Genomic DNA, 27,980 nt, shown 5'->3' on the forward strand with positions numbered 1-27,980 from the left:
CATCTCACTGTTGTGGGAAACATGCCAAGAAAAGAGACACTTCAAGGGCAGGGCAGCGCCCTGATCTTCAGCTCTCCTCTGCCTGTAAAGAGAGGAAGAAGGGGGTGACTCTACCCACTCTGTAGTGTCAAAATGCCTCAGAAGGATTCCAGTGTGGGGGCACCTCCTCAGACAAGCTCAGCGCCAGCACATTTCAACTTGAGCAAGAGTGAGGGCAAGGACAACAGGTGGGACTTCAACACCTCTTGACCACTTCCTACCGAGGTCCAGATTTCAGGTGGCCAAAACTCCCACCCAGCTATGGCCTAATCCTGCAGATTTGATCCATTGAATCCTGTATTTCCAATGGTGAACACTCTGCCTCACTAAAATATTTGAGTGGCTCAAAACCTAAGCAATATTCAAGCCTTCTTTGGCTTCATAAATTCTGTGCTATTCTGCCCTTAGGGATTCCACAGTCCCTGTACAAGGGATTCTTTACTATCCCAGGAATGAGGGAACCACACTGAATTCTTACATCTATCTGAAGGTCTGAAGCCATATTTCTAATGTCTGAGGTGAAAGAGCTAACCAAAAGGTTAAAAGAGAAAGAGAAGTGGGGATGTTCACAATACTTCTTGCTGAAGCTATTCTGTTTCACATGTTGCTATGCAAGATTCAGCATGTGGCACTGAGAGGCTGGAGATCCCATTTCAATGTCATCTAAGACAAAGAGCTCATTCTCTTAAAGCCTGGGCAAATGCTGTAACAAGTGGGTTAAAGCATTATCTCAGACAGGATGGCAGCCATGTTTTGTGGACACATGTGCAGCTGTGGGTGTTTAGTGGCTGCCTTGGGAGAACACCTAACGACACTAGCTTGATAATTAGAGTATTATTCTGGGCAGAGGAAGTCCTCAGTTTAGACCTCTAGAAGCCAGAGTCAAGGACTCGTCCTCTTCCTTCCACATGCTGGATGAGTCTTCCATCTTGAACATAAGGGATGGGGCTGCTCTTGCAGCCACATGACTCCTGGTGCCTAGTAGCTGGAAAAAGTGGAGATATGGAAAGTCTTCTCCTTACTCTTTGCTTCTGGTTATTTTAGGTACTTCCATTCCAAGTGTTGTAAGTTTTGTGTACCTCACGTTTAAGAGGACAACTCTCACAGTGTTTTAATCTGGGGTCAAGGTAGCACACATAAATGTTCTTAGCTTAACTAGGCCATTTAGGGATCAAAAATCAGACACAGTAATGGTTGCAGTGTCTTAAGACCACATGGAGGTTACTGATAGAGTCCACATAAAGTATCTCAGCTCCCCATCCCAAATTCCGCCCATGCCTCCTTGCTGTCCATGGCAGAGTTTTCTCAATTATCTCAGCTAATGGAAAATGAGCACGTTGTCACAAGAAATACTATCATGCCTGGAATGCAATGTCTAGAAGTAGCTTTCTTGCCAGTGAGGTACAATTATTAGGAAAATGAGATGAACCAACATACGTATTTCACCTTTAGTAGAGTAAAATAGAAAGCCAGGCCCTAGAGGTCAGAATGGACAATTGATCTGACACCTGCTGGAGTAAGCACATCGGGGCATGAGGGCCAGCCAGTTCAATCAGCCTGGCTTTGATTTCTAGTATGAAACATCCCGACCTGTGGCAAGGGGGTTGGAACTAAATAATCTTAAGGTCTTTTCCAACCATAACTATTCTATGATTCTATGATATACAAGTAATTTCCGACGCGTATTAGGCATCCATTACATACCACTGCTGAAGCAACACGGCAGATTTTGATTGGGTTTCCACGCCCAGAGAGCTCCAGTTCTGCCTTGTCCATCAGGAACAGGCAAGCATCCAGAATGTTCTCTTCAAACTAGAGAAAAGAAAATAAAAAGGGAAAAATCTGGGAAAATTGAATCACTTTTTATTCTGGAAAGCAAAGACAAAGTTATATTTTACTGTTGTTATACTAGCTCATCAGCTTAGTCAAGTCAAAGTTCTGTGGTTAAAAATACAAGTTTTCTTCTAGAATAATCTCCCATGTATGGCAGGAAAAAAGGTGAGAGGCTGTGAGGGAAAAGAGAGTGTAATTTTCAATTCAATCTCAGTACAGTTTCCAGAAGGTTGAAATGACAACACAGCCTTTCTGACAGAACATAAAATTTTAAGTGCTAACAAGTATATAATAGGAAGATATTATAATAATAACTACAAGAAGCTGGTCGGCTCATGAAGGACTTCATGTCCTTCACAGATTCTAGACCTGTTCATTTCAGGACTTCTCAGACATAAGCAATGTAATGCTGGGAAGCTGAACAATAACTAGCTTGCCAAAGATAATTCGAAGACATATTTTTAAATTAGTTTTTAAATCTCTTTAAAATTAACAACCAAACACTGATTATATAGATTAATCCTGGACTACGAAATGTGGACATCAAAAAAAACAAGTAACCTAAAGTAGTCTTCTTCAAAAATAGAATGAAAAGGTACATTTTCTTTGATCCAGCATGAAAAAGCACAAGAATGAATTGAGGGCAGAGGTGCCTAAATAGACCAGAAACCATTTGTCCAGAACTTGCCCTGCAGTGTATTTCATTTTCCGGAGGGGAAACTGCATAGCAAAGGAAAATACCTCTCCCCTAGAAAATGGTAGGAGACAGGGAAATGCACATTAATGAAACAAGTATCTTCTAGATACACAACCTTATATTAGCATTCAATACAGTGACAGAAACTCCACAGAGTTCGTCCCCTTGCTGTGTTAGGTTTTACGTTCTATGCTTTCATCCTTAAAGATATGATTCCATCTAACAGGATTTTTGCTCTCGTGTTGCTACTAGAGCTGCATTGATTTTGCAGCTGTCTCCAGATGGGCTTAGGGCTCCTTGGCAGATAAGGGATATCTTAAGTTTTGCCTCCTGAAGAAAGTGAGCAAAAGCCCAGACCAAGCTGCTGCTTTGGCTGCCTTGGGAAAGGCAAAGGAGAGGATACCTGAGATGCTGGAAAGGAAGCCCAAAAGAGTTGAGACTGCTGCTGATGCTGCACGGAAGATGTGTGGGATGGCGGTGACATCACAGGCAGCAGCAAAGCTCTGGCATAAACCAAGAAAACAGAGGCACCACAATGTTTTACCACTCTCAGGTATTTCCTGGACAAGGAAAGTCCCTTTTTCTGCCTCTGTCTCACGCTTGCCTGGCTTTCATTGCTCAGGTTACCACCTCCATATGGATCCTTCTCAGCAAACAAGGCAACGCACCTCTCTCATCATCACCCACACTTGCACTGAATTACTTTCTCTGGAGTGGATGTTCACTAGTGAGTAACACCTTATAGTCTGAGCAAAACTGTACTAATGGTGTTTGGGCAAATAGGGAAAGAGAGATCAGTGTTTCCCAAGGACCTACTCCTAATATTGTATCATCCCTGAGAAGCTGTATAATTGCACAGTAGACTCTCCAGTCTTCTCCACTAGTACGTGATGTAAATATCTCAGGTAGAGAGATGATGTGCAGATGCTCCTTGCCATTACCCTCATAGCAGATAATGTAAACTCTGAACCCTCATAGCAATCCTTCTTGCTTCAAGTTCACTTCTCTTCTGGTCTGGCCCAATGATTTATCAGTTTCATTAGGATCAAAATCTGCTTTCTGCACTTCAAGTCATCAGCAGTGCCTAAGACCTCAGTTAAATTAATAAGAAGTTTACCCTGCAAATTAAATCTTTCTCATCTACAGTTTATGAGACACTGTCAATCTTGTCAGCATTTACAGAAAGAATAAAGAGAAAAGAAATTGCTATCAGGGTTGTTGCCTTCCACCTTAGCATTTATAAAATGACATGAATGCTTGTGAAATAACTGGATTAACAGCAGAAGAGATAGGAACAGCTGTAAAGTCTAGCTGCCTTACACTGTTGCAGTAGGATGCAGAGTAGCCTTAACTCTAAATCCAGTTTTGCTCTTCTTCACTATCCAGGGATTTGAAAATATTAAATCAAACTAAATCCTGCTCTCATTCTTGGTTTGAAAATGCTGTATAGAGACAAGTGGAATGGGAGCACAGCACTTGTGAGGCTGAACACTTCTGAAATGTCAGAGGAACTAGAGCAGCAGTAGGTAGCCAGGACAAGTGAGTGAACTTGGGCCAGGTGCAGGCACTGTCTGCTCAACACAAGTTGAAGCAGAAATAAACCAAATTCACGACCAAGGAACTTTGTCAAATCCACCTGGGAGAGACTGCAGATGAAAAACAAGGCATGAGAAAGCACATAGGCAAAAGGGTTCTGTTTACACACGGACATGCCTTGTGTTACAGAGCAATGTGCTTAGTTGGGCTGGCCTTCAGTGGGCATCCTCTTTCATGCTCAACTGTTTCTAACAGATGACATTCCATTGAAATCAAAGTCAAAAGGGCTGTTTGCACTAGTTGAGTTAGGGCTGTATTTCTCACAGTCAGTTGCAGGCATATGCAATCTCCTACTGATTATGGTCTGATCTGACCAAATGCACATGTCATGGAATTACATTTGCGCAGTGGGCCACAAAGCTAACGCAGCTCAACACGTGGACATGAGACAACTCATGATGGCAACAAGAATTCTGTGACCACCTGCCTAATTTTATTTTTCTCACCAAAAAAACCCAACATTAGATGAACAATACAGCACCCAGCTTCTGAGATTTCACAGCTAGAGAACTCCTATGTGCCTAGATTTCTTCCAAAGCAAAATTTCCCCTGAATTCCCTGTGGGCTTTTCTGAGTGACTGACTATGCTTTCTTAGAAGAAAGGAATCACAGTCATGTTACAAGGAACACCTCCATCCTCATTCATTAGAGCCTTGTTTCAATTGCTCTGTTGTTTTTATTCCTTGGTCCATATTTCTTGCCTTTCCTCCTCTCATGTTGATGCTGCTCATTAAATACAGCAGCTGTGAGAATAATCTCCCACTAGTAACCCAGTTTTGAACTGTATGTTCTTTTTTAATTTACAACCTGAGTTAAAGCTTCCAGTTGTCATTGGTCAAAGCAATTTTTTAGCCTGAGAATATTACCATGCCCGAGTCTATCTGTATTTTGTATATGACCCAGTACTTTTGCTCTCCATGACTGTATGTGGCCTTATGCTTTTACCTACACTGTTATAAAGGGCTATATATCATAAAGTGCATACTTGTGTGCTATATCCATAATATAGGCCATGCTGCTAGTATTTTTACTTGCTCACAGTAATGCTCTTATTCTTAACATCCAGGATTGCTGAAAATGAGGGAGATGCCTGGTTTTAATGCTTGGAAATTTTCAGGGTAAGATCAGAAATATCACATCATCCATCTCACTGAGAGTGAGGGAACCATACTTCTGCATGGCTGTGCAGTTTGAGATGTCTGTTACACCCATACAAAATGACTGATTCCATTAAAGCTCTTTGCTTGGCCCTCTTAGATGCATCTGCCACAGTTTTCACATGGGCAAGTGACAGCTAAGAGTGCACCACGGCACAGTGTGGAAATCAGGTCCTCCAACTTCAGACAACATAGGAATGAAAGTACATGGCAGAGGGCTATGGGACAGCCCTAACCTCACAGACAGAACTACCTCCTAGCAAAAACAAATAAATAATGCAGTTTCTCAAGGGAGGCTGGTGTTTATGTCAGGAAGCTGCCAGATTTTCAGAATATAAGCACTTCAGGCCTAGCCAGTATAGGCCGTTAATTTAGCATCTCAGGACATAAACCCAGCAGCTGGTTTAAGCAGCACTTTCCACCTGCAGACACTCATTCCCCTCCTTTCCCCTTACATCTGTCACAGAATGGATCCCAAATCCAGGAACAGAGCAAGCCCGAAAAATAACCCAGGGAAAAGAAAGTAAAACCAAACAACACAGCAACAAAAAACCCAAACCAAAACAAAAACCCCAAAACAGAAATCCAGAAGATGCTTTTCCAGCTAGATCAGATCTCCAGTCTGATTTCATGCCATGGCTGCTCAAGCACTTGCAGGGGGAAGGAAGGGCCAGGAGGGGGCATTTTTGGTCAACTTAAATGCACACCAGCTTTGGCCTCAGGATCTGGCTTCCCATCTCTTATATCAGAGGCACCATCAACTTATGGAATTCCTCCACATCAACACCTAATTTAAGGGTTATTTTTATCTCAGTCCGGATAACAGTCAGACCCCACAAACAACAGCACTGACACAACCAAGGAAATGGCTCAAAGGCAGGAACTCCCTAAGGCAGTGCTGCTGCAGGAAAAAAAAAGATGAAATTGTGCCCTTAAATAAGGAAACAAGAGAGATGTGAGTTCAAAGAGCTCTCCAGGGCAAGCACACTGGCAATCCATTTAGTTCGAGCTCTGAGATTGTCTTTAGCTGACGGAAAGAAAGCAAAGCAAGAAGGACCCTTCTGCAAGGTTGTGCCAGGGAGGTGCCATGAAAACTGAATGGATCTGTCACCAAAGCATTAAGGAAATACTTCAATACTTTCTTCATCGTGCTGTTGTGAAAATCCAGGAGGTGAGATGAGCAGAGTTTACCATATACAGGTGACAGCTAGAGTGAGTTTTGCTTGTTTTGATTCTGCACATTAATGCCTTTTGCCATTCTCACACAACAACTTAACTCTTTCATCCCATAGGGATTTTCAGGCTGGTTAGTGCTTTCAAACAGATTGAGGTAAAATAGTGAAGCAGTAAGTCTGATGTTATTGAAGGCACACCAATACTGCACAGCAGCCTGATAAGGAGTGTTTCCCTAGGCTGTAAGAGGTCACTGAAGACTGATGTTGTCAAGTCCAGGCAGCAAAGGAAGAGGTTTTCCTGCTTGGTTATTGTAGTGAGGAAATTTAAAACTCTGGGATTAAATCACAGTTTGTCATATGAACAAACTGACTGCCAAGAAGACCAGAATTATTTCTGCCAAATTGCTAAGGAAGAGTCAAAAAGCAGTACAACCTATTGCTAAAAATCAATCAATCAATAAATCAATCAATCAATCAATCAATCAATCTTTCTGCTCTTTCACCAAATCATTTTGATCCTGCAGCAGGAACAACTTAGCAGCAGAAATATTCCTGCATTCTGGAAATCTCAGCTAATGGTTATAACTTTGAACAAGCACTCTCTTAGTATCTGAAATATGCTCCTAAACCAAGATCTTTAAATATTAGCTCTTATAACACTGTTTTTCTGGATTAGGCAAATACCCACTTCATACAATTTTAAAATTATGCCCCTTGCCTTTCTGAAGCAGTGACCAATAATGCATTCCAGAGCGCACACTCGCGACCACAGTCTGAAGACAATTAAACTCACTTGCTGTCCTACTGGGAGCAGCCAGGGAAGGTCTAAATAGCTCACCTGACCGTAACTCCAGCTTCTTAATTTTATGTCGTTGATGTTTCCATGGAAAACAATACCAACATCATTCAGGACATATTCTTCCCTTTCCTTCTCATCATCCAGATACACGGCATCCTCTGCATCAGTTCACCGAAAAGAAATGTTAACACAGTTGCTTAGTTTTCATATAGGACAAATAAAACAGCATATAATACAGTCATCTTTGATAAAAAGCACCCCTCGTCCATCAAACAAAGCATTACTTGCTTCAACAGAGTACAAGAATAAGGAGGTTGTGACCCAGTCAGGAATATGATAGGCAACTTAAAAGCACGTAAAATGCAAAAATGCTGACAACTCCTGCCTGCTTTCTCAGGGTCTGTAAAGTATGATTAAAATGTCACATCTTATCAGGAATTTTATGATTATTGTGTACCACTAATTTAAAAGTTGGAGCCCCATGACGCAATTCTGCATCCACACAAACAGATCAAAGAACAATTTCAAACCTATTAATGTTAATGAAAAACAGCTCAAGTCAAGAGATCTAAAGAAAAATCTGTAGTGCACTAAGAAAATGGAATACAGTTTTTATAATGTATTAACAGAAGGGCTTGATTACTTTTTCTGTACGTAAGTTATTGACTGGAGTATCCCTCCCCCATGTAGCTCGGCTGACCAGCTAATATGGGGAGAAATTCAAGTGTCTACGTGAAAACTGCAAGTACTTGGAAGAGATCTTTATCAAAACATACAAAGGGTATATCCTAGATTGGTCTCATATCAGGAGTCAAGGACATATGCATGGGCCCTCATCCTGCAAACATGATTTGCAGAAGTAAATAACCTACTATTAGCGCTCATAAATAACCCCAAATGACATGAAACGTTCAGACATTCACAGGTATGAAGCAGGTTGTGATTCTGTGATGCTAGAATAGTTGAGGATTTCGTTACTCTACCAAATGTATTTTGAGACTAAGAGGTACAGCTTAACAATTAATAGTATGGGAATTAATTAATTTGAGGAAATCAGTAATGTGGTATCAGGTAGGAAATAAAAGGGAAGCAATAACTTCTGGTAGTTTGATATGGGCAAACTACCACTGACTACTGTAGATTTCTTCAGCATCCCACTACAAATTACTAGAGGATCATTTAACTTTTAAAAGCGTATTGATTTTTTGTATTTTGTTGAAATGTGAATCAGATTTGTACTTCCTTTTGAACCGCATCCTCACAAGCTTCTTCATTTGCCCACAAAACTGCAATTTGGCTGAAAAAGAAAGCTAAACTCCGAGCCTTTTGAAAAAATCAATGGCAGAATTTACACTGGCTTTGGCTACATGAACGGTTTTGCCAGTCTTCATACCTAATCCTGCTGGGAGTTTTGTTTTCTCTGAAGATATATATACAGGAGGGATTATGAATAGATATGTAACATAATGGCCTCCACATCAGTCTGCAATGAATGATACAGAAACAGGTGCTAGATACAAGACACCTTTATTGCATTTGAGGAGATCAGCATTCCTATTATGCTTTTGACAGGGCTGTTGTACAGCTTCTGCCAACCCCTTCCAAATCCAAGCAAACAGAGAAGCAGCAGGTTTTGTTGGGTTTTTCCTAAGGTGGAAATGTTTGAGACCCACTTTTGCATTTGGTGGAGTGTTGGTACTCACCAGGCTTCTAAGGGCTGGGCCATCAAGAAGTTTCCATGTAGGCTTGTCATTACCCCTGACCTAGTGAACCTTTACCCAAGGACAAAGTGGAAGGTCATGGGTTTATTGTATTTAAAGGGTATTAGGTGAAAGAAAGCATTAAAACTTGACAGTGAATCAAAAAGCTGCAGTCATTTATGCCAGCAAGGACTCTGATACTTACGAAACTGTATTTTTTAAGGGCCAGCTCCCAGCTCTGAACAAGTTCTGCATAACATCCCACTAAAAATGTTGCAGATGTTACAGATGATCTAGGCTACATTTCATCAGGCTGGATCTGCCTGATTTGCTGACTGAACAATTATGTGCATTCTCTCAGTGGGCTTTGAATTTTCTTAAGGCACATCCACACAAATGGTACAGAGAATGCATTTAAAGAAGGAGAACTCACACCTTCCTCTGTACAGTTCTGCATTCAGTGGAGTGTGTGCATATGCCTTCTTGACAGCTGTTGTTTTCTTTCAGGGATTAAAAATATCAATATTGATCTGGTTGGTATCAACTGAGATGCTTATGTTATTTTGAGACTGCCTGATCTTTGCTAGATCAGATGAAAATTGATTAACTTCTCTGTCAATTATTTTAAAATATTTGTGTTTTTTGATAAAGTAAAAAGTGCTTCTGTGTTTCCCAGAGAAGCCAGCTGCTTTGATTTTTGACAGCTTTCACTACCCTTGAGACTGTTTAGAACAAAATATGAGGCATCTGTGGCTACTTTGATGCTAAGCATGCTCTACATAGTACAACTCCTAATTATTTTGTGCAAGTGGAGGCTCACATCTGACAAACGGAAGAATTCCATGGAAATGTGCTGGGTTTGTTTGTTCTTCTTCTCTAGCAGTTTAAGGGTTTTTTTTTACTCGTTTCTTTCATCCTGGGAAATTACTAAGACACTAGCAATGCTACAAAGAAGCAAATTAGCCTCTATGCCTCTCTGTTTGAAGATGGATAAGGTGAAAATACACTTCACGCAAAGACAGTACTGCAGGAGAGGAATCCCACTGAATGCAGGCTCAAGTCTGAGGAATGCAGAACAGCCCTTTCCATTTGGGAACGTGAACAAGCATGAGAGGACTCTGGCCACTATGGGGGGACCCCATTCCCACTACAGCAACTGCCCGGAGCTGGAAATTCTATCTTGTAGCGCAAACAGTGACCACTGAGTACAGCAGCACCGCAGATGGGTGAAGGTGGCAATCTTGTCCTGAGTGAGTCCCTAGCCTCCGTTTAACACACTCCCATGGGAATTCAGGCATGCAAGAGTGGGCCTCACTGGAAGAGGACAGCACTGCGGCGAGCACAAAGCTTCAAGAGCTAAGTATGGTTATCTACAAAACCTACTCCACCCCCTGGACCAAGATCAGTTTGCTGCCTCGCAGCTGCTAGTGCTTGCGTGTATTATTACAACAGAAGGATGAAACTCTGTGCGCATTTTGCCCACCGAGAATCTATGATAAAAGAGATCAAATTTAGGATTTAGCTATAAATGCAAGAAAATGCTTTTGGGCCAAATTTGGATGACTGGTAACACTTATGAAGAGTCCAAAGTTAACTGCGTGTTACTAATCCTCAAACTGTATTAGAACATTTAAGCAGAAGAAATGTGTAACTGACTCAATAAAGTTGCAATACATTCAATTGCTTAAATAAAATACACTTTGCAGGAAGCTTGGGTGAATGAAATGCACACCTCATCTCTGAGAGTCGGCAGCTTGCTGAGATGCACTATGAATCTCCACCTGTGGGAGGGTGAGAGCCACACAAGTCAACGCAAGGTCTTGTCCTGATAAGCACCGAATGTTCCCTGGCAGAAAGTTGCTGGGAGTTAGCGCCTCCTTGGAAAGAGCTTACAAGTATCCTGATCAAAGGAGCCTTTCTCTGCTTTCATGCAGTCTGATACTGCTAAGAGTTAAGTTAAACTCCTGGAAGTTATCCTTAACTACTTTCCATTTGCATCGCGTTTCAGAACTGAAGAGGGCTGTACATGCCCAAAAGCAACCCCGATTTTCCCAAATATGTCAGCTGGCTGAAGAAAGGATGCTGCTTCTCCTCACAGGCTTTACTTTGCTCACTAAGCAATGCAAATTCCACCTGAGTATGTGAAATCTCAATCCATTAGCTTGCTGAATTCCCACATGTTTGGGCTGGTGCATGTCATTTGGCAGAATCAAGCCCTGCATCTGAATCTTTAAAGTATTCTTGGTGATCAGCCTTAAATGTAGCTAAGGGGATTAAAATATAAGAAAGCATCTGATGATTTTGGAAGTGAGGTACTCTGTAGCTTGACTGGTATTCAAACTTGTTCTGAAACAGCAGGAAAAACCCCACATCCCTGGCTGGGAAGATATGTCAGCGCTGAACTACAGTGAGAAAAGGAGCAATAAGAAAGGGCACAAATGCCTCTGTCTTAAAGAAAAGCTCATACTGACACATTGATGTTTCTCCAAAATGATGAGTTGGAAAGCTGAGCTAGACACTGACAGAGCCCATACTCTGCTGCTTGCTGTAACAATCCCCAATCCCCATTCATTCCTGGCATCAGCCTTCTCTCTTTTTAATGGGGCTTTTCACTCAGACTTTTCTGCTTAGCTATTAACCCAGCAAACAAGTCTAGGAGATTTTCAAACTATTGTTTTCTCTGTGCTTTAACTGCCTGAGTTTTTATACCCTTTTGTCATTCCACTGAACAATCTTTTCCAGCCAGGGGATAAAGCAAGCAAAGGCAGTCACTGGTTTTCTAACACAAGGAAAGGGGGAAAGGCAGATACAGGTGCCAATTAGCTCAAACTACCTAGGAGTCAAAGTAGGGGCAAGAAATGAGAATAAATCCAAATGAAACATGCAGCAAATGAAATCTGTAACAGTCAACAAGGGACAGGACCTGGAACCATCAAGGTACCTGAATATGTAAGCAAGTGATGAAAATGTGGTCCTCCAGGGGTGACACCGAGTTGCCTCTCATGGGTCGGGGCAACGGATGGCTGCTGCTGGTGGAGGAAACTGCTGCATGTCTTACTCCTTCTGGGTTGCTCATGCCATGGTTTTAATCTTGTTCACTTTTGGCCCGATTAGGCTCTGGTGTGAGGGAGGGAGGGAGGGCATAGGAGAGCATAGTGCCTAGCCAGGAACTGAAGTGGATTAGTCAGCACACAGGGCTGGTGGGGAAAAGGGTGTGTAGAAGGGATTGATTTTTCCCTTCACACCCCCTGACTAGTGCCTCTGATCAGCCTGTGTAGCCCCAGTCACACCACAGTGGGGTAGCCAAGCCTCCCACATCACATTTTTTCTCCACATTAAGGCTGCATGCCGCCCTAGCTTGTTGTATGCTAGTAATGAGGCAATTTAAGAAGCTTTTTTCTTTGGGGTTTATCCTTTTACAAGTAGAAGCTGTGTCATTGCAGAGTCACCATGCTGGCTAACAAACTGGCTGTTAGGACGCCCAAAACTAACACCAAGGATTGCTCTACCCTGGGGTGGAGAATTACACCTCCCTAGCTGGAGCTGTGAGAGGCTGGCAATGCCTTCACAAACCTTCAGTTTTGTCTGCTCACGGTAAGTCATAACTTCGCAATGCTTCCTCTCTTTTTGTTACACACTCTCCTGCCTCTCCCAGAACAAACTCTTAGCATGCTGCTATAAGGTACTTACCTCTGCACTGCTTTCAGAAGTATTTCATGGTGTCATGGGCCTTGTGCCCTGCCCTTCCCTTCTGTTCCCACTTAACTGACTCTGCTTTATGCAGCATTAACATGTATGTTCTTAAATAATGCATAAGCTAATCATTGCTTATATTCCCTTGGACCAAGGGCAAGTAATGAATTCAGCACAAATCATGCAATGTACTGACAGTAGTGCAGCTGAATAATGGGCTCTATTAATAATGCTAAACTTACTTGTCACTAGGTAGGATGGCCCTTGTTTGGTATGGGATTATTTGATGCAAATACTCTGGTAAAAGATTTAAAGATGAAGGGAGGATGGCAGGAAAATATTAAAGTTAGCTGCTGACCTCAATATACAGTAATATGTATGACTTGGGGCCTTACAAGTGTCAGAAGCTGAGACACAGTGCTACAGCCTGTCAGAAGGCTGAGCTGAGTGTTTCTGGTCCTCCATGCCCTCTCCTTAAAGCCACATGGAGTTTGGGTAAAATACAATCCTGTCAGTCTAAGGTCTGGTCTGGGGAGATTTAAAAATATAAATTTTTCTTCAGCCCACTGGGTAATAAAAAAAGGACTAATTTGCCAAACGTTTTGTTCTTCACAGAGGGCAAGGTTGCTGCTAATTAGTCACCAGTAAAGGGGATGTTAAAAGGGCAAATGTCATGTAGTGGCAGGAAGGCACCACAACCAGTGATGCCACAGCAGGTTCAATTCATGCAGGCTTTTGGCTGAAGATGTTCAGTCCTAACTGTGGTGGTCAGTGATGCAACTTGACAGATCCTGTCCCACACCAAATCCTCTTGGCAGAGTTACTATATAGTTTCCAGACCCAAACTGGCATTTCTCCAGTCTCCTTGGTACTAAGCTCTCCTTAGTGGACCACACTCTCCCCAAACCCCATGAGCCTGGCAGCAGAAAGAATGAACCTTTGACTTTGATAAGGTACTTACGCTGGCACCAGGGATTGAACAGGATGTAAGTGTCGGTTGCTGAGTTTCTTTGTGTCCGGATGATGCCAAAGGGAGTCCAGACAGCAACATACAAGCGAAACTTCCCAACGATGCAGGTGGCAGAGGACATGATGGACAGGCGAATGGAGTTGTTGTCTCTGTGGGTAATTTTGGCTCCCCACTCACCAGGTTTCAGCACATTACCTACTAGGATCGGGATGTAGGTGCCTTTGTTTTGCTGTGGGTAACGACCTGGAGAGAGAGGTGAAGAGGTTCTTAATTTCCTGGCAGTTCTCGGTCCCTCTGCTTTATTTTCAGCAGAGGTGGCAAGTTTTAGTGGGTGGAAACCACCCACCTCCCTCATTACTTTGCGCAGTGCTTGGTCACTTCGCTGTACAGCTGCACAAATACATGCAGCACCTCCCAGCAGGCAGCTCATGCAGCCACCCCCACCCATCATGCTCCAGCAAGCTTCAGTCTCGCTGGCTCAGGCACTGCCACGAGTGTAGCCCTGGCAGCATGAGTAGGGGCTGTCCCAGGCTTTCCTTACTCACCACTGTTTATCCTATTGCAGCAAGTTGCACTCAGCTTGCTCCTTGCCTTGGTGTCAGCTATGCTGCTGGTAAGCTTAAGTAAGAACCCCGTCCTCAGTTTAGATGCACCCACCACCCTCTTCACTAGCATGCAAGTGGCCACTGGGGCACAGACATCAACCCTGGGGCTCTTGAGCAGAGCCAAACCTTGTTCTCACTGCATTACTGTGATAAGAAGCAGAGACCAAGTGCTCTTTCATGCAAGTTCACATAGATAGATAAAGCCAAGTCAGTCCACCAACAGATACCCAATGCTAGTTCCTCCCAAGCATCCATTTCTCATGTACAGAGAGGGAACCAACTCTGGACACCGGTAGTATAGGTGACATCTGGCCTGGATAGTCAAACTTTGTCTGCAAGCAATGTGTCCCAAAGTATGACATACCTCCAAAGTACTTCACGTGATAGTCTACCTCATAGTAAGACAAGTAACACCCCAGAGAAGCCTATTTTACTCTGCCAACTATAAAAAACATCTAGACAGACAGGCTACATGTGAACATGTACACTGCCAGGATTCAAAGTTGTGTGAGGTTCCACCGTTTAAGCGTGAGGTAGAGCCAAACTGTATCTGGAAGCCAACCAGCAGTGTAGACAGAAAAGACACTTGTGAGAAGGCTGAGTTCCTTATCTCATTCTCAAATCTATTCTTCATTTCATATTTTAGGCTGAAAATCAGACTCTCATTCAAAAATAGGGTAATGAAACACAACGATGGCAGAGAGACAGACTTCTATATTTTTCATTCCTACTATTTAAGAACTTCAAAATTAAACTCACAAAGGCGTTGATATTCCTGCTTGCTTATTTTTATACAACTGATTTAAAGATAATCCCGAATCTGAACACTGATACATTCTGGGAAAGGACAACTCCAGCTTTGAATCTGAAGCTTATGAGCTGCCACAATATCTGTGAAATCTCGGGTTACTGTGCTTCATCTGAGAGATTATTCAGTGCATGTGAATTTCCCTTTTACAGATGTTCAGTTCACATAAATAGCTTGCTTTGCTCTGCTGGCCAGGGATGCTGTAACCCATGAAGCTCATTCAGATCCGCAAGGGATACAACAGAAGGCAAAGAGCTACAGAAAAAAAAGGAGTAGAATAAGAGCAAAATCAATAGAAAACACTAGAAGATAAAGCACTGGATGCTTCAAATATAAGCCATCAAAGAAAAGCCAGCCTAGAGAGAAGAGCCTATAGAGGTAGCAGAGATGAGAATCTTGCGCCTGCTAACAATTGCAATCTAAGAGCTGAACATATTCTTGTTCTTTGTAGTGCAACTGGGTATGACCCAGCTTGCCTCTATGGTTGATATTTTGCTTCTAGTTTTGACATAATTGTTTTTTTTTAAAAAGCAGTCCACTCAAACAAAGCCGCAGAGCAAACCATGTAATTGAACCGACATGCTTGAAAACCATTAACAAGTGCTACTTTTAAGAATACCTCCCTTATCTCCTTCAGAATGGTGGGAAGGGGCAGACATTTCTATTTTGACATGGTTAGGAACAGGCAGTGATATCTTCACTGGAAGCTGCATGTCTGTGTAGGAGCCTACAGGGGCAGAAGGAGCTGTGCTGTGGCGGGGGCTTTGCTCCACTATGTCATGTACATCACATGTACCAGTGAGGAGGCTGCAGAATCACTCCCCAGTAAAACCGTCTGTAGGAACAAGATAGGATCTGAGAGAGGCAATGAAGCCTTTGCAAAACATTCTTATGGAAACCCTGTCACTGACACCACATAGCAGGTTTGGCAAAGTACCAAGCCTCACTTTTCTGAAACCTCAACATGCAGAACTTCATTTGCTCTTTCAAACAAAGGTCCCTGTTGCATGCAAAGCAGCAAGACACCCTAATACACTTGTTTCTAGACAAGAGAGCAGAGGTAGCTGCTGCTGAGGAGTATGCAAGGTCCTTTCAGCCCAGAGCTTCTGCATGCCCCACACAGCTGCTCCCATGTAGTAAGGGAGAGCCACTGCACAGTCTTGCTCACTCGTGAGAAGGAGGTGCTCTGGGGTATTACCTGCACCCCTGCAGACATAGCAGGGATGCCAGAGAAAGGATATCCTAGAAGTCAGAATAATTTGCAGATGTTATAAACAGTAAATACAAGAGAACATTGCTTGCTTCTGACAGATGAGCAGGGTTTGGTGCTCCCTAATGTTCTCATAAATCCTGAATCCATAAGGGAGTCTGAGAAGACGGGCAGAGCCCTCAAGATCGCAGTGAGCAATTTCCAATGTTTTCTTTGAAAAGAGGACAGGTTCCCTAATTTTCTGAAACAAATACTGAATGGCAAATGGAAGAGCAAGTGAATTGTTACTTCTGACAGGAGCTTGTGGAGCTGAATTGTAATCACACATCTAGACACCTGACAGCATCAGCCACACTTGTATCATATACACACATCTGTTGTCTTGATACTAAAGTGCTATAAAACTGAGTAACTTTGGCATTACATGCTAAGGCTGCTGGCAAAAGAATCCTTATACAGGTTCAGTACTATGTTTATCAACATCATAAGGAAGTCCTCTTAGGACTCCATTTGACTTTTATCTACATCTTAAGCACACATTTCTGGCTGCAGTGGAGAAGTAGGGCCAACTTTGGCTCATAGCTGGGATATCTGTAATGTCAGCCCTTCCTCAGAATGGGTAGCATGCAGTGGTGATTTCATTCTCTGGGTTAGTTTCTAAGCAAGAATATTCAATGTTATCCAAAGACTTACTACTTAAGAGCTCAGGAATGTCTGGCAGAGCACTCTCTGCAGGGTCTCTGGTGCTATCCCAACCTATAGAGAGGCAGGAGGAATGTTTGGGTGCATGTCAGGACCAGGAGCCATGTAGACAAGATAAACCCTTTTTATGCTGATGGGAGGGCGCTTCTGCCAGCAGCATCAGTTGGCTCAGGATCTCTCCTACTCTGATTTGCTCCAGGAGTTGGCAGCCCGAAACACTCCACAGCCAGTTCTTTGTGGTTGCTTTACTGCCTGGTGTTCACGTGTGCTTTGGGTGTAGGAGGCCCTGGCCCTCAGATGAGGACATTTCACAGCCAATTGCTCTGTGAAAGAGAATTGCTATGTGACATCATGCTGTTGGGATGTTCCTGTCTGCTTTAACAGAACATGGAAATGGGAAAATCCAGCCTGAGAACTCAGAAAGCCTGGAGGGTGCTGCACTGTTACCACCAGGCAGAGAGTGAATTTTTTTACAGGCTCCCTTTGGAGATTAGAAGATATCAGGCACTGAATGGGGGCTGCTGACTGCCCTGCCTTCAAGGCAGGAGAGTACAGGAGAAAATCCAGTGACCCTCTTTCTTTATGGGCCTCCCATTCTCTGCTTTTCAATGCTAGATACTGAGCTGTGGTATCGCCAGAAGACACTGTATTTACAAAAACCTCCCTTGTACAGGAGGTTTAATGGCACAAACATATCTATTTCCACCGCTGCACAGTGCACAGGCCTGTTAACTTTTGGTGCTTCTTTCTTATCCTTTTTTATCTCCCACCTTGATTTCTGTAGCTGTCCAAGCTGGGCTGCCTAAAGTCCTGCTCAGTTCAGTTGCAGCTCAGCTCAGCAACTCCTGGGGTTTCCAGGCACCCAGGAAAAGAGGAGCTGTCTTTTAGTATAGCTGTTGTCATTATTAAAGGAGCTCAGGTCTCTCTCAGTGTTGCCTGACAAGGCCTTGAAAGCAAACAAATGAGAGTGAAGTTCTACATGGCAAAATGCACCATGGATTAGTCACATGTGGATGTGGGCATGTATGGGATGCTGCCACACACACACACTTTACAGTGGCAAAAAGCAGAGTGCAGTGTTTGTTAAAGCTTGCAGAAGCCCATTTATGCAGCAGCAAAAGAATGAGCCATCTGAAACACAGAACTGTGGCCACACACACATGCAAAGTGAGTTATTTTTAACATATGCCTTAGTTCCTTAGCATGTCAGCTCTGGGCCTGTCAGGCATGGAGGCAAGCTGTGTTTAATTCTGGGTTAAATTGCCACACCACAGAGATTTACAGCAACAGAGAGAGAGAGAGAGATAAGTACAGCAAGTTCAGCAAGAAAAACACAAGCGCTCCTCCTCCAGTTATCCAATTCTGCTGCTGTTCTTTATGAGTGACTAACAGGGACCAGGGCTTGCTCAGATGATACTCATCATTCTCCTTCCCTGCCCAGTACCTGGAAGCCCATATATCCACCTAGTTTAGGTTTCTCCTTGATCCCCAGTGAACATATACAATACCCTCTGTGTGTGTTAGGGCTGTGCTGTTAGCACAGCCAGTGTAAGCACCGACGGGTGCTCTTGTATAGGTCCATTTACTCACAAATGTGTAGGTGTTTTACTTTCATCAGGGAGGAGGGAAAATTTGGTAGGACTGAGATTGGAGATACAGTGAGGTTTAGAGACATTTCCCCCCTATGGAAGTAGGATGCTGCAGAAGACAGGAAGGTGAACAAAGCTATTTCTCCGTAGTCTTTTTAGGAACCCTCCTTAGAAGACTGCTCTTTTAAAGGAGTTGAGGAATCTATCTCCCTTTGGGACATACATTATACACAGTAAGATTAACAATTTTCCTCATAGGTTCATTCAGTTTACCTAGATACACTCTTTCACACAAAGGGTAAAGAACCTATTTCAATGCCAATCCTGGAAGTATAACAATTGTGAAGATAAATAAATAAGTTAGAGCTGGAAGCCACAAGTACAGTAGCTGTGTAACAGAGATAAGCCTTACTCGTAGCAAGCAACCTGAGAATGGGTGTTAGCATAGGGGGACCGTGCCTTATTAATTACTATAAATAACTACAACAAATGTCAAAAGAGGAAAAAGGAGTAAGGAAAAAAAAGGAGGAGAAGAGAAGGAAGAAAGAGAGAAGAGAAAAAACATGGAAAAGTAAAACTAAGACAAAACAAGCAAGAAGGAGAGACAAATTTTTGTAAAAGAACCCCATAGTGTCTTCAAACTGTTGCTGTAATATCTCACCTGCGGTCCTTCCACCATCAAATTCCATTGCCTTCAGAAGTGCTACATACAAACTTGGAAATGTAGGAAACCCAAATGTCTTGAAATATTTTTTTGCTTATGACTCCAGTTAGGAATCCTTAACATTTGACCACTCAGTTCCAGGAGTGAATGTTTATAGGATTTTACTGTTGTAAAACACACATTGGAGTCATGCACCTTACCTATTAAAATCATTTAAAAAAAAGCTAGATTATATGTACCACTTGCTGCTGCTGCAGCAGTAGAAGAAGAGGACATAATGAAGATAAAGATTTCTTTGCATAAATTACTGCATTCATGGAATGTTTTGAGGGAAACCATCCTCTCTGCTCCTCTGGATCCTGGCTGGGAATTCCAGAGGGAAGGAAAAAATACCCCAATGAATTTGTTCAGAAAGTGGGGAGGTTTGTTGTATTTTAAGAGCTGTCAAACAGGTCTCTTTGTCTGCAGTCAAGCTGTAAGAAATGTGTTCCACTGCTAATAAATTACACTTTTTCCTCCCAAATGGGACACCCTGTTTAGATTATCAGGTGTTTCTGTATCTTTGTTCAAATTTTATAGTTCTTTGTTAAAGAGAGCCTCAAATTGTGCCAAGCCTAAATGGGAAATAGTTTAGCAGTGATAAATAATCAGTTTAGAGGGCGATTTATTAGCCCCTTAGTGTTGTGTTATGTACCACAGAGTTTGACCCTAGCACCAGAGTCAGTTGATCTTGTATAACGCCAAGAAGGCTCCTAACAGCATATCAAGATCTAGAGTTTTCCAATCAGCAACTTTGCCTCAGAGGCAGAACTCAGCTTGACATCCTATCCAAGGTGCTGAGGAATGCCTCATAGCTCAGCCACTCCATTAGCTACCAGCTGCCCTGCTCCAGAGCTGCTGAGGTGGACAGGTGACAGCAGGGGCAGCAATACTTTCCACTAATACAGATTTATTGCCTGACAAATGGAACAAAACCTCAACCCTCCCAGAATAACCCACATCCCAGCACTGCTGTGAAATTAGGGAAAGGCAGTAGACACTGCAGAACAGTATGAGGAGCTCCATCAGTTCTGGTATGGGTGTCTTGAATAGGACACATTATTTTGTTGTACTTGGATGCCCATCTGACTATAAGTAGGAATTTGGTGTCACCTAAATAAGCCATATGGGATCAGCTCTAGCATCTTTGTTGTTCTTAGCAGCTTTCATGTGTTTATAACTATTCCTGTGGAACAGGAGGCCTGGGAAGACTGTAGAAAAAGGAACAGTAAGTCTCTGCTCTCATCTCAGGCCAAAAGCCAATGATTTATAGAAGCCTGAGAAGTGCGTATTAGTGGGTGCATGAGTGTCCAAGCATGCGTATGTGTGGAAAGGTGATAGTAGCCTGGAGGACTGGGATTTATGACAGTTCCAGAAGTGTGCCAATGGATAAAACATTCATAATAATATTTAGGACTAGACCAATATATATGGATTTATGAAGCCATTTAAGGAAAATACAAATAGACAACAATTTATGAGGATGTGGGGAAATATAACATTAAGTAAGGATGCACCATATAAACTCATCAGCCACTCCAGAATTTACAGCCATGTACAGGAAACTACTACTAAAAGCAAGATTGAAGGCCATATAAGCCCATCTAATCATATATCTGCTTTTCAGAGAAATCACCACCAGTGCAGCAGTGACTGTGGAAACTTTGCAGCACTCCTGCCAAACTGACTGACCCAAGTGTGGGAGCCATGCTCAGTCAGGCTGATCCCCAATCCCTACACAGGAGAAACCTGAGAGCAGCACAAAGTATACCCATGACCACAAAGGCAGTAGTCAGGAGACATCAAGATGGGTGAAGGGGTCATTGGCTCCTCTGGGCCTCCAGGACTCAAAGCAAGCTGAAGTTGTTCCCGGTGTGGGGAATTGGATGTAAGCACAGCATTTACATTTCTTTTTGTCTCTTTCATCTCATCCCCAGGCCAATAAAATGAGTATTTCCCAAGGGGTGATGCTCATCTTTCCTCTCAGTAAAGCCAGGAAGTGGGCTGAGAGAAAGGAAATATGTGGTGATGGTACAACTCCCAAACCACAGGTACTGATGCAGTGCTGCACTCCAGCACAAGAACTGGAATAACATCCCATTACTCTTTATAAATGGATATTTTTCCATGTGGATTTTTTGGCACATTTATTGTATGTATAGTATTCCATACTTTAGCAGAGAAGTATGGTCCTAATTTAATGAAGCATTATGTGCAAAACTGAATTAAAATAATTCACATGTTAGCACTTCAGCCAGTTTCACCAATAATGACTCTATGGAAAACAGTCTGTTAAAGCAAAACCTGCTCTAGGCATAAGGAACCATCGCAGAAGAATATCAATAAAAGTGGCTTTCAAGAGATTAAGGTGACATATTTACATACTTACAGACACGTATATATATTTGTTTATACAATTTAGCCTGTGAATCCTAGACTCTGTATAAATGGTCTTTAAATGGACTGTGGATTAAAAAAGATTGTTACTGAAGATTATTCCGTGAGTGTCTTAGACCTAGTTCTGCATGATGAGAGAAGCATTTGTCCCAGGTACCCTTGATTCATTATCAATTAGAAGGATTAAGCAGTCTCTACTTGCTTTACTTGCTTCATTAATCATCTTTTTAATGATGGAAAAGAAGCAAAAATAGGAGCAAAAAGAGAGAACTAAAACTAAATTTTAGGCCATAAAGGAAATAGACCAGTTCTGCACAAAGACAGGGTCGAGTCATTACCATTGCCACATTTTTCAGGAGCAAAATTAGTCTTTAATGGATAAAAATTCTGTGATGGATTAACGTCAGTGCTGGGAAACTTCCAGTGATGGGAACTAATAATTTCTGAATAGCTTTATGTGGTGCTGTTGTATAAACAGACCTCACCATAGGAACTGCCCTGCAAAAAGAGACGTTGAGATTTCCCAGCTGTAACTGAATTCCCCAGGAGCTAAGGCCATCCATCCCCACCAAAAGTGTCTTTGTACCTTATGAGAACAGCACCTTGAAACGTCCAAAATATTCTACAGCTCAGTAAACACTGTTTGGGGTAGCATCCCCACCCTTGGAGATACTCAAAACCTGTCCCTAGGGCAAGGCCCTGAGCAGCCTGAGCAACCTGGACCTGCTTTGAGCAAGGACTTGGACATGAGTTCCCTGAAGGTCCCTCCAAAGTAGGTTATTCTACAGTTCTGCTACACTGTTTGAAATCCACTGCTCAGGCACACAGAGAGCTCTTTGGAAAGGTCATTTTAGAACAACCTGTCAATATTTCTGGGTGTATTCCATCATGTTAACCTCTCAAACTCAGCACTTTTCTGGGAGATATACCCGTTATGTCACTGCAAAAAGCTTCTCTGAGCTCAAGCCAGCTCTGCTGTATGGCTGTTGTCTGAGTCAGCTCCCAAGTGCCTTTGTTCAGTTGGTACACTGGAGGGAAGGAATACCATCCAGAGGGACCTTGACACGCTTGTGAGGTGGGCAGATGCCAACCTTACGAGGTTTAACCATGACAAGTGCAAGGTCCTACACCTGGGTCGGAGCAATCCCAGGCACAGCTACAGGTTGGGCAGAGAAGAGATTCAGAGCAGCCCTGCGGAGAAGGACTTGGGGGTGTTGGTCGATGAGAAAATGAACATGAGCCGGCTTCAGTGTGCGCTTGCAGCCCAGAAAGGCAACCGTATCCTGGGCTGCATCAGAAGGAGCGTGACCAGCAGGTTGAAGGAGGTGATCCTGCCCCTCTACTCTGCTCTTGTGAGACCTCACCTGGAGTATTGTGTGCAGTTCTGGTGTCCTCAACATCCAAAGGACATGGAACTGTTGGAACAAGCCCAGAGAAGGGCCACGAGGATGATCAGGGGACTGAAGCACCTCCCGTAGGAAGACAGGCTGAGGAAGTTGGGGCTGTTCAGCCTGGAGAAGAGAAGGCTGCGTGGAGACCTCCTAGCAGCCTTCCAGTATCTGAAGGGGGCCTATAGGGATGCTGGGGGGGGACTCTTCATTAGAGACTGTAGTGATAGGACAAGGGGTAACGGGTTAAAACTTAAACAGGGGAAGTTTAGGTTGGATATAAGGAGGAAATTCTTTCCTGTTAGGGTGGTGAGGCACTGGAATAGGTTGCCCAGGGAGGTTGTGAATGCTCCATCCCTGGCAGTGTTCAAGACCAGGTTGGACGAGGCCTTGGGTGATATGATTTAGCATAGGGTGTCCCTGCCCACAGCAGGGGGGTTGGAACTAGATGATCTTAAGGTCCTTTCCAACCCTAACTATTCTATGATTCTATGAATTCCTTGTGGTGTTCTCTATCGAGATTTAGCAGAAAAATGATGAAAAACTTGAAGTTTTTTTACTCTACATGTCTTTGAGGCCCCATGTGCTTGCCAAGAATTGGGTAAAAAAGCATGTGCAAACTGAAAAAAGAAATTTAGAAAGCAATGCTCAAAAATACCAGAAACAGCTGTTTAGGCATATATCTTACCTGAGATACAGCCATAGGCAAGAACAAAAGGGATCTCCCACCTACCTTTCAGGTGCCCAGGGAGTGCAGATACAAGACTAACAACTTCTTGGTCTTTACCTATCTTTACCTTACTCTTTCATGCAGTATTTTACATGTTTGGGTAGACACCATGGAAATGTCCCACACACTTCGTTAGCTGAAAAGCTTCTCAATAGCATAGTCGTGGGGTCTCCTACAATGAAACTCAAATGTGCGACTCAACTATTCTATGATTCTATGGTGCTTCTACCTGACAGTACCAAAGTGCAGTATTCACCTCCCCTGTCTTTGTGTTCTTAAAATTCAGAGGCTCGCCTACGGGGGAGAGTCAACAGAAGAACTAGAAAAATATCCAGAAGAGAGTTCATCCATCCCATGCTAACACAGCAAGGCTAAAGTGCCACCTGGAGGTACCTGCCTCCCTCCTCTGCTTACAGAGGCAGGATAGGCAACAGCTTTTGTACTGGGCTCTGACTTTCAGGCAGCTAGCATCATGAGAGGTGCATGCTGGCTCTTCAGGTAGATGAACAGAAAAAAACTAGTTGAAAATGGCCACATCTCCCCATGATAAATGGTTCGAGAGCACAACACTGAAACCTTGGGTACTCAGTGTCCTTTCCTAAGTATAAGAGGTCCCCCCTTTCTCCTCTTCAGGGCATTAAATATTGGACTTGCCACTAGAAGGAGACATAGCAAGAGTCAAGCAGATCATCTCCAAATAATTTTGTTCTCCTTTGTAGACTTTTTTTGTTTTGCTTTCTGTTGGTAGTCTCTGAGAACAAATGTACATTGTTTTCACTACATGTGCATGAAGAGAAAACGTTTGTGGATCACTGAGAATTAACCAGTTCCTAGAAAAGGAGCTTGGACATCTCCCAGTTGAATGTCTGTGAGCTAAATTCCTTGTAGCAAGACGGCAATAGTGCTCACAGAAGCAGACGCTTGAAAAGCAGGGGAGAGCAATAGTATTGCATACTGTCCTGTATATGCAGCACTTCCATTCAGCTGATAGCCAGGCACCACACATGGGACACCAGCATTACCATTCCCATTTCACAGGAAGGACAGTAACACCAAAGGATGGTAAGGGGAAATCAGCCACAGGCTCAAAGCTGACTCCAGAGTAATCATTCAGACCTGAGTTTGTTGCAAAGTCTCCCCTGGCTTGGGTTGTGTTTTACCCCATTCCTACTGTGGCTGAGGATGAGGAGATTTTTATCCATGTTTGGAGATTTGGGGTACAAAGTACATACAGACGTGTTAGGAAAGAGCAACAGGAAAATAAGTGAATATGTTCTTTAAGTGGACTGTGCAATGTTAAGTGTTAGATTTCTTCTTCCAATATAGAATAACTGAGTAAAATAAATGCAAACTGCACACAATGCAATAAAAAACAAATGTTCCATTTTCCACTTCTTCTTGATACAGCTGTTTGTTTTAAACATATAAAGATTAAGGGAAGAGTCTTGAATTTAATTAAATCCCCAAAGAACTAATGATATTTATGCATATTAAATTTTTAAAGGCACTTGTGGCTGTTCAGCCAATCATTCACTGGGCTGTCATAACATGCCTCCCAACCCTAATTTAAATTCGAAAGAAGAGATCCATGAAAAAAAAAATGTGCAGACAGTAACCTTTTCACTGCACATATGTTTAAGAGATAAACGCCCATCTAGCTTTAAAAAGCAACAAATCTAATAAATGGCCACATCATCATAATTCAGCAGTGGAAAAAAAATCAATGTTACAAATTTTGGAACTGCATCTCTCAGTAAAGTAAATTAAAACATCAATTCAAACCTACTTTAAAGACTTTATAAGGAGAACATTGATGTCTTAACACAGAAACTCCCAGATAACTCTAGATGTAGCTGGGGCTTTCCCAGAGCTGTCATGTAGAGAGTGGCGCTCGGCATGGCCATCTTTGGAGCACAGCAGGAAGCTCCACTCCATTACTTGTTTTTTCCCCTTCTCTAGTCCTGTACCTTCATAAGCCAACAGGTACATTAGGTCTTGTCAAAAATGGCTCAGTGAGAGCAAAAAAGGTTTCTTGCCCTTTTTGCAGTAAATCAAGGAAGTCTCTGATGTGGCCCTAAGTCTCTAGCCCAAAGCTACAATCTCTGAACCTTCTCCCTTGTCACCAAGTCGGCTGTAAATGCAGGCTGCAAAGTCGCAGGGCTTCCTATTCTTCCACTCCGTGTAACTTCCCTGCCTTGTGTACTCAACATTTTGTTATCCTAACTCTTACACAGTCATCTCTCCCACCTGAAACAACAGACTCCTCCTCTGTACATCTCCTAAACACTAATAAAAGATGTTTTCTGTTCCGCCTACCTTTCAGCATTGACATACAGCATTAACCAGGGGTAGTCTGAAAGCTCAATGAAGTACAGTCTCTTGCTAAACAGAAGGTTGCAAATACTGCTCCTGCTTCTTTCGCAAGTATTTCTGCTGATTTTCTTGAGTAAGGATTTAGACCCTATCTAGAAAAGTAGTTCCTTGCCTACAGTTAAGCCTGGGGTTTTTTTGATTTATTAATTGTGACAACCATTAATTACTGCTGTGTTTGTGTTTGAGAGACTCTTCAACCCTGCTTTGCTGATATGACACAACCTTTGCCAGGCACTTACCTATCAAGTACTCCAGCCAGAACTGGTCTGTCTCTGTATTGTAGGGTCGATTGAAGTCAATCTGGATTTGGAAAATCTGTCCCCGACGCACTATCAGCTTGGGGCTGTAGTACTTGTCAGTGTGGTGCTGCTGCTTGTTGATCTCGTGGGGCTCCTTGAACATATGAATGTCCACAACTCGCAGGTAATCTGCAGAAACACGTAAATGAACAGAGAAGGAAGGAGTCAGTATGTTGGAATGTCAACATTGATATCAACATTGTTAGAGGCCCTGTCCTCCGCCTCCTAAGCCTTGGCTCATCAAGGAACACTGCGCGACAGAGCACACTGGATCTATTTGGGACTTACATTTTCCTGGGTGAGCAAGAGACTTATGGACTGACACTTGTTTGCCCACCTGCCATTTTCACAGAGGTTGCAACGCTTCTAGGGAATGACTAAAGCAATTGAAGAATGAACAGGTTCCTGCGGGTGGAAACCTGAATGTCCTCAAGATGGACATTCCTTTGGCATCAGCTTTCTGCAAGTCTGGGCCTCCTTTTCGCAAGTTTACCACAGCAATCTGTGGGCCTTGACAGTTGTGCCTTCATGTCTCACTTCTTGTGGCCTTCCATTTGCAAAATGCAAATTCACAGGGGTTTTGTGACACTTAAATACATTAACGTTTGCAAAGCACTACCACTATCGAGTGCTGAAGAGGCTCAGAGGCAGCTAATGATCTTTCATTCAGCTCGAGCTTGGATTGTCTGTATTAAATAAGGTTTTGGTGTACTGTATGTGTCTAGACTCAGCTTCTTAGTACACCTCCACTGCTATTAGTGTCTTCTTCTGAAAACTAAATATAACATTACAGTATATAGTTACAGCATAGAGTTATAGGCAAACAGCAGTAGGTATCTGCAACATACATGAGCAAATCTTCACTCTGCTCAAATTAGGGCTGTTCAAAAGCCTACCACTGCTGGAAGATAGTCTGCTCAGCTAATGTCCAGTGGTGGTATTGGGATAGCCAAAGGCACTTGCAGTCACCATGAGATACATGACTGTACCATACCAGGAATCTTCACAATGGGAGTCTTCACACACAACAAGCAACCACATGAAAATGAAAACAGACATCATTCTTTCGCCTACATGCTTGGGCAGATAGTCACAAAACGTCTGCCAGGATGACCATCACTGCTCATCACTGTGAGAGAGACAGAAGAATAAAGCTTGATTTGCAGCTCTCAGCTTGCTTTTCCAGGTGCTGACAGTTAGAAACTGTGTAATTTTTGCATTTTATACTGATGGCAACAGAGACAAACTCATGCCTGGCAAAAAGAGGTGCACATTTACAGCAGCTGGTGGAGCTGTGCGTACTCATGATGGTGGTTAATTTGGCCTGTTACTGAGTACACTGTGAGCAGAAATGATGTGCTCAGAGAATTAATTGGATATTCAAGTCACTGAAGGCTGAACACAACCCATTTCACAGAAGCTCAGAAAATAGCTTTGCACACTGTTTTTCCTTGAGGGCAGGGGAACACTGCATAGTTGCCAGCTCTGGACAAGCAGCAAAGCAACTCTTTCTGGGG

General features: G+C 42.9%; 1 protein-coding gene across 2 annotated transcripts in view; it reads right to left on the reverse strand.

The window, feature by feature from the left end:
* F13A1 (coagulation factor XIII A chain) overlaps positions 1-27,980 on the reverse strand; it is a 69,032-nt gene that overhangs the window by 35,704 nt on the left and 5,348 nt on the right. For both annotated transcript variants that reach the window (XM_061449384.1, XM_061449383.1), the window contains exons 3-6: positions 26,404-26,592; positions 13,651-13,902; positions 7,336-7,454; positions 1,744-1,851 (exon numbers count right to left, since the gene is read on the reverse strand). In XM_061449384.1, the coding sequence (XP_061305368.1) occupies positions 1,744-1,851; positions 7,336-7,454; positions 13,651-13,902; positions 26,404-26,592 (668 nt within the window). The remainder of the gene's footprint in view (positions 1-1,743; positions 1,852-7,335; positions 7,455-13,650; positions 13,903-26,403; positions 26,593-27,980) is intronic.

Source organism: Pezoporus flaviventris, unplaced genomic scaffold (genome assembly GCF_033815535.1).
Source record: "Pezoporus flaviventris isolate CSIRO_AGI_PZ_B2104156 unplaced genomic scaffold, CSIRO_AGI_Pfla_v1 ptg000007l, whole genome shotgun sequence".
NCBI classification, from domain to species: Eukaryota; Metazoa; Chordata; class Aves; order Psittaciformes; family Psittacidae; genus Pezoporus; species Pezoporus flaviventris.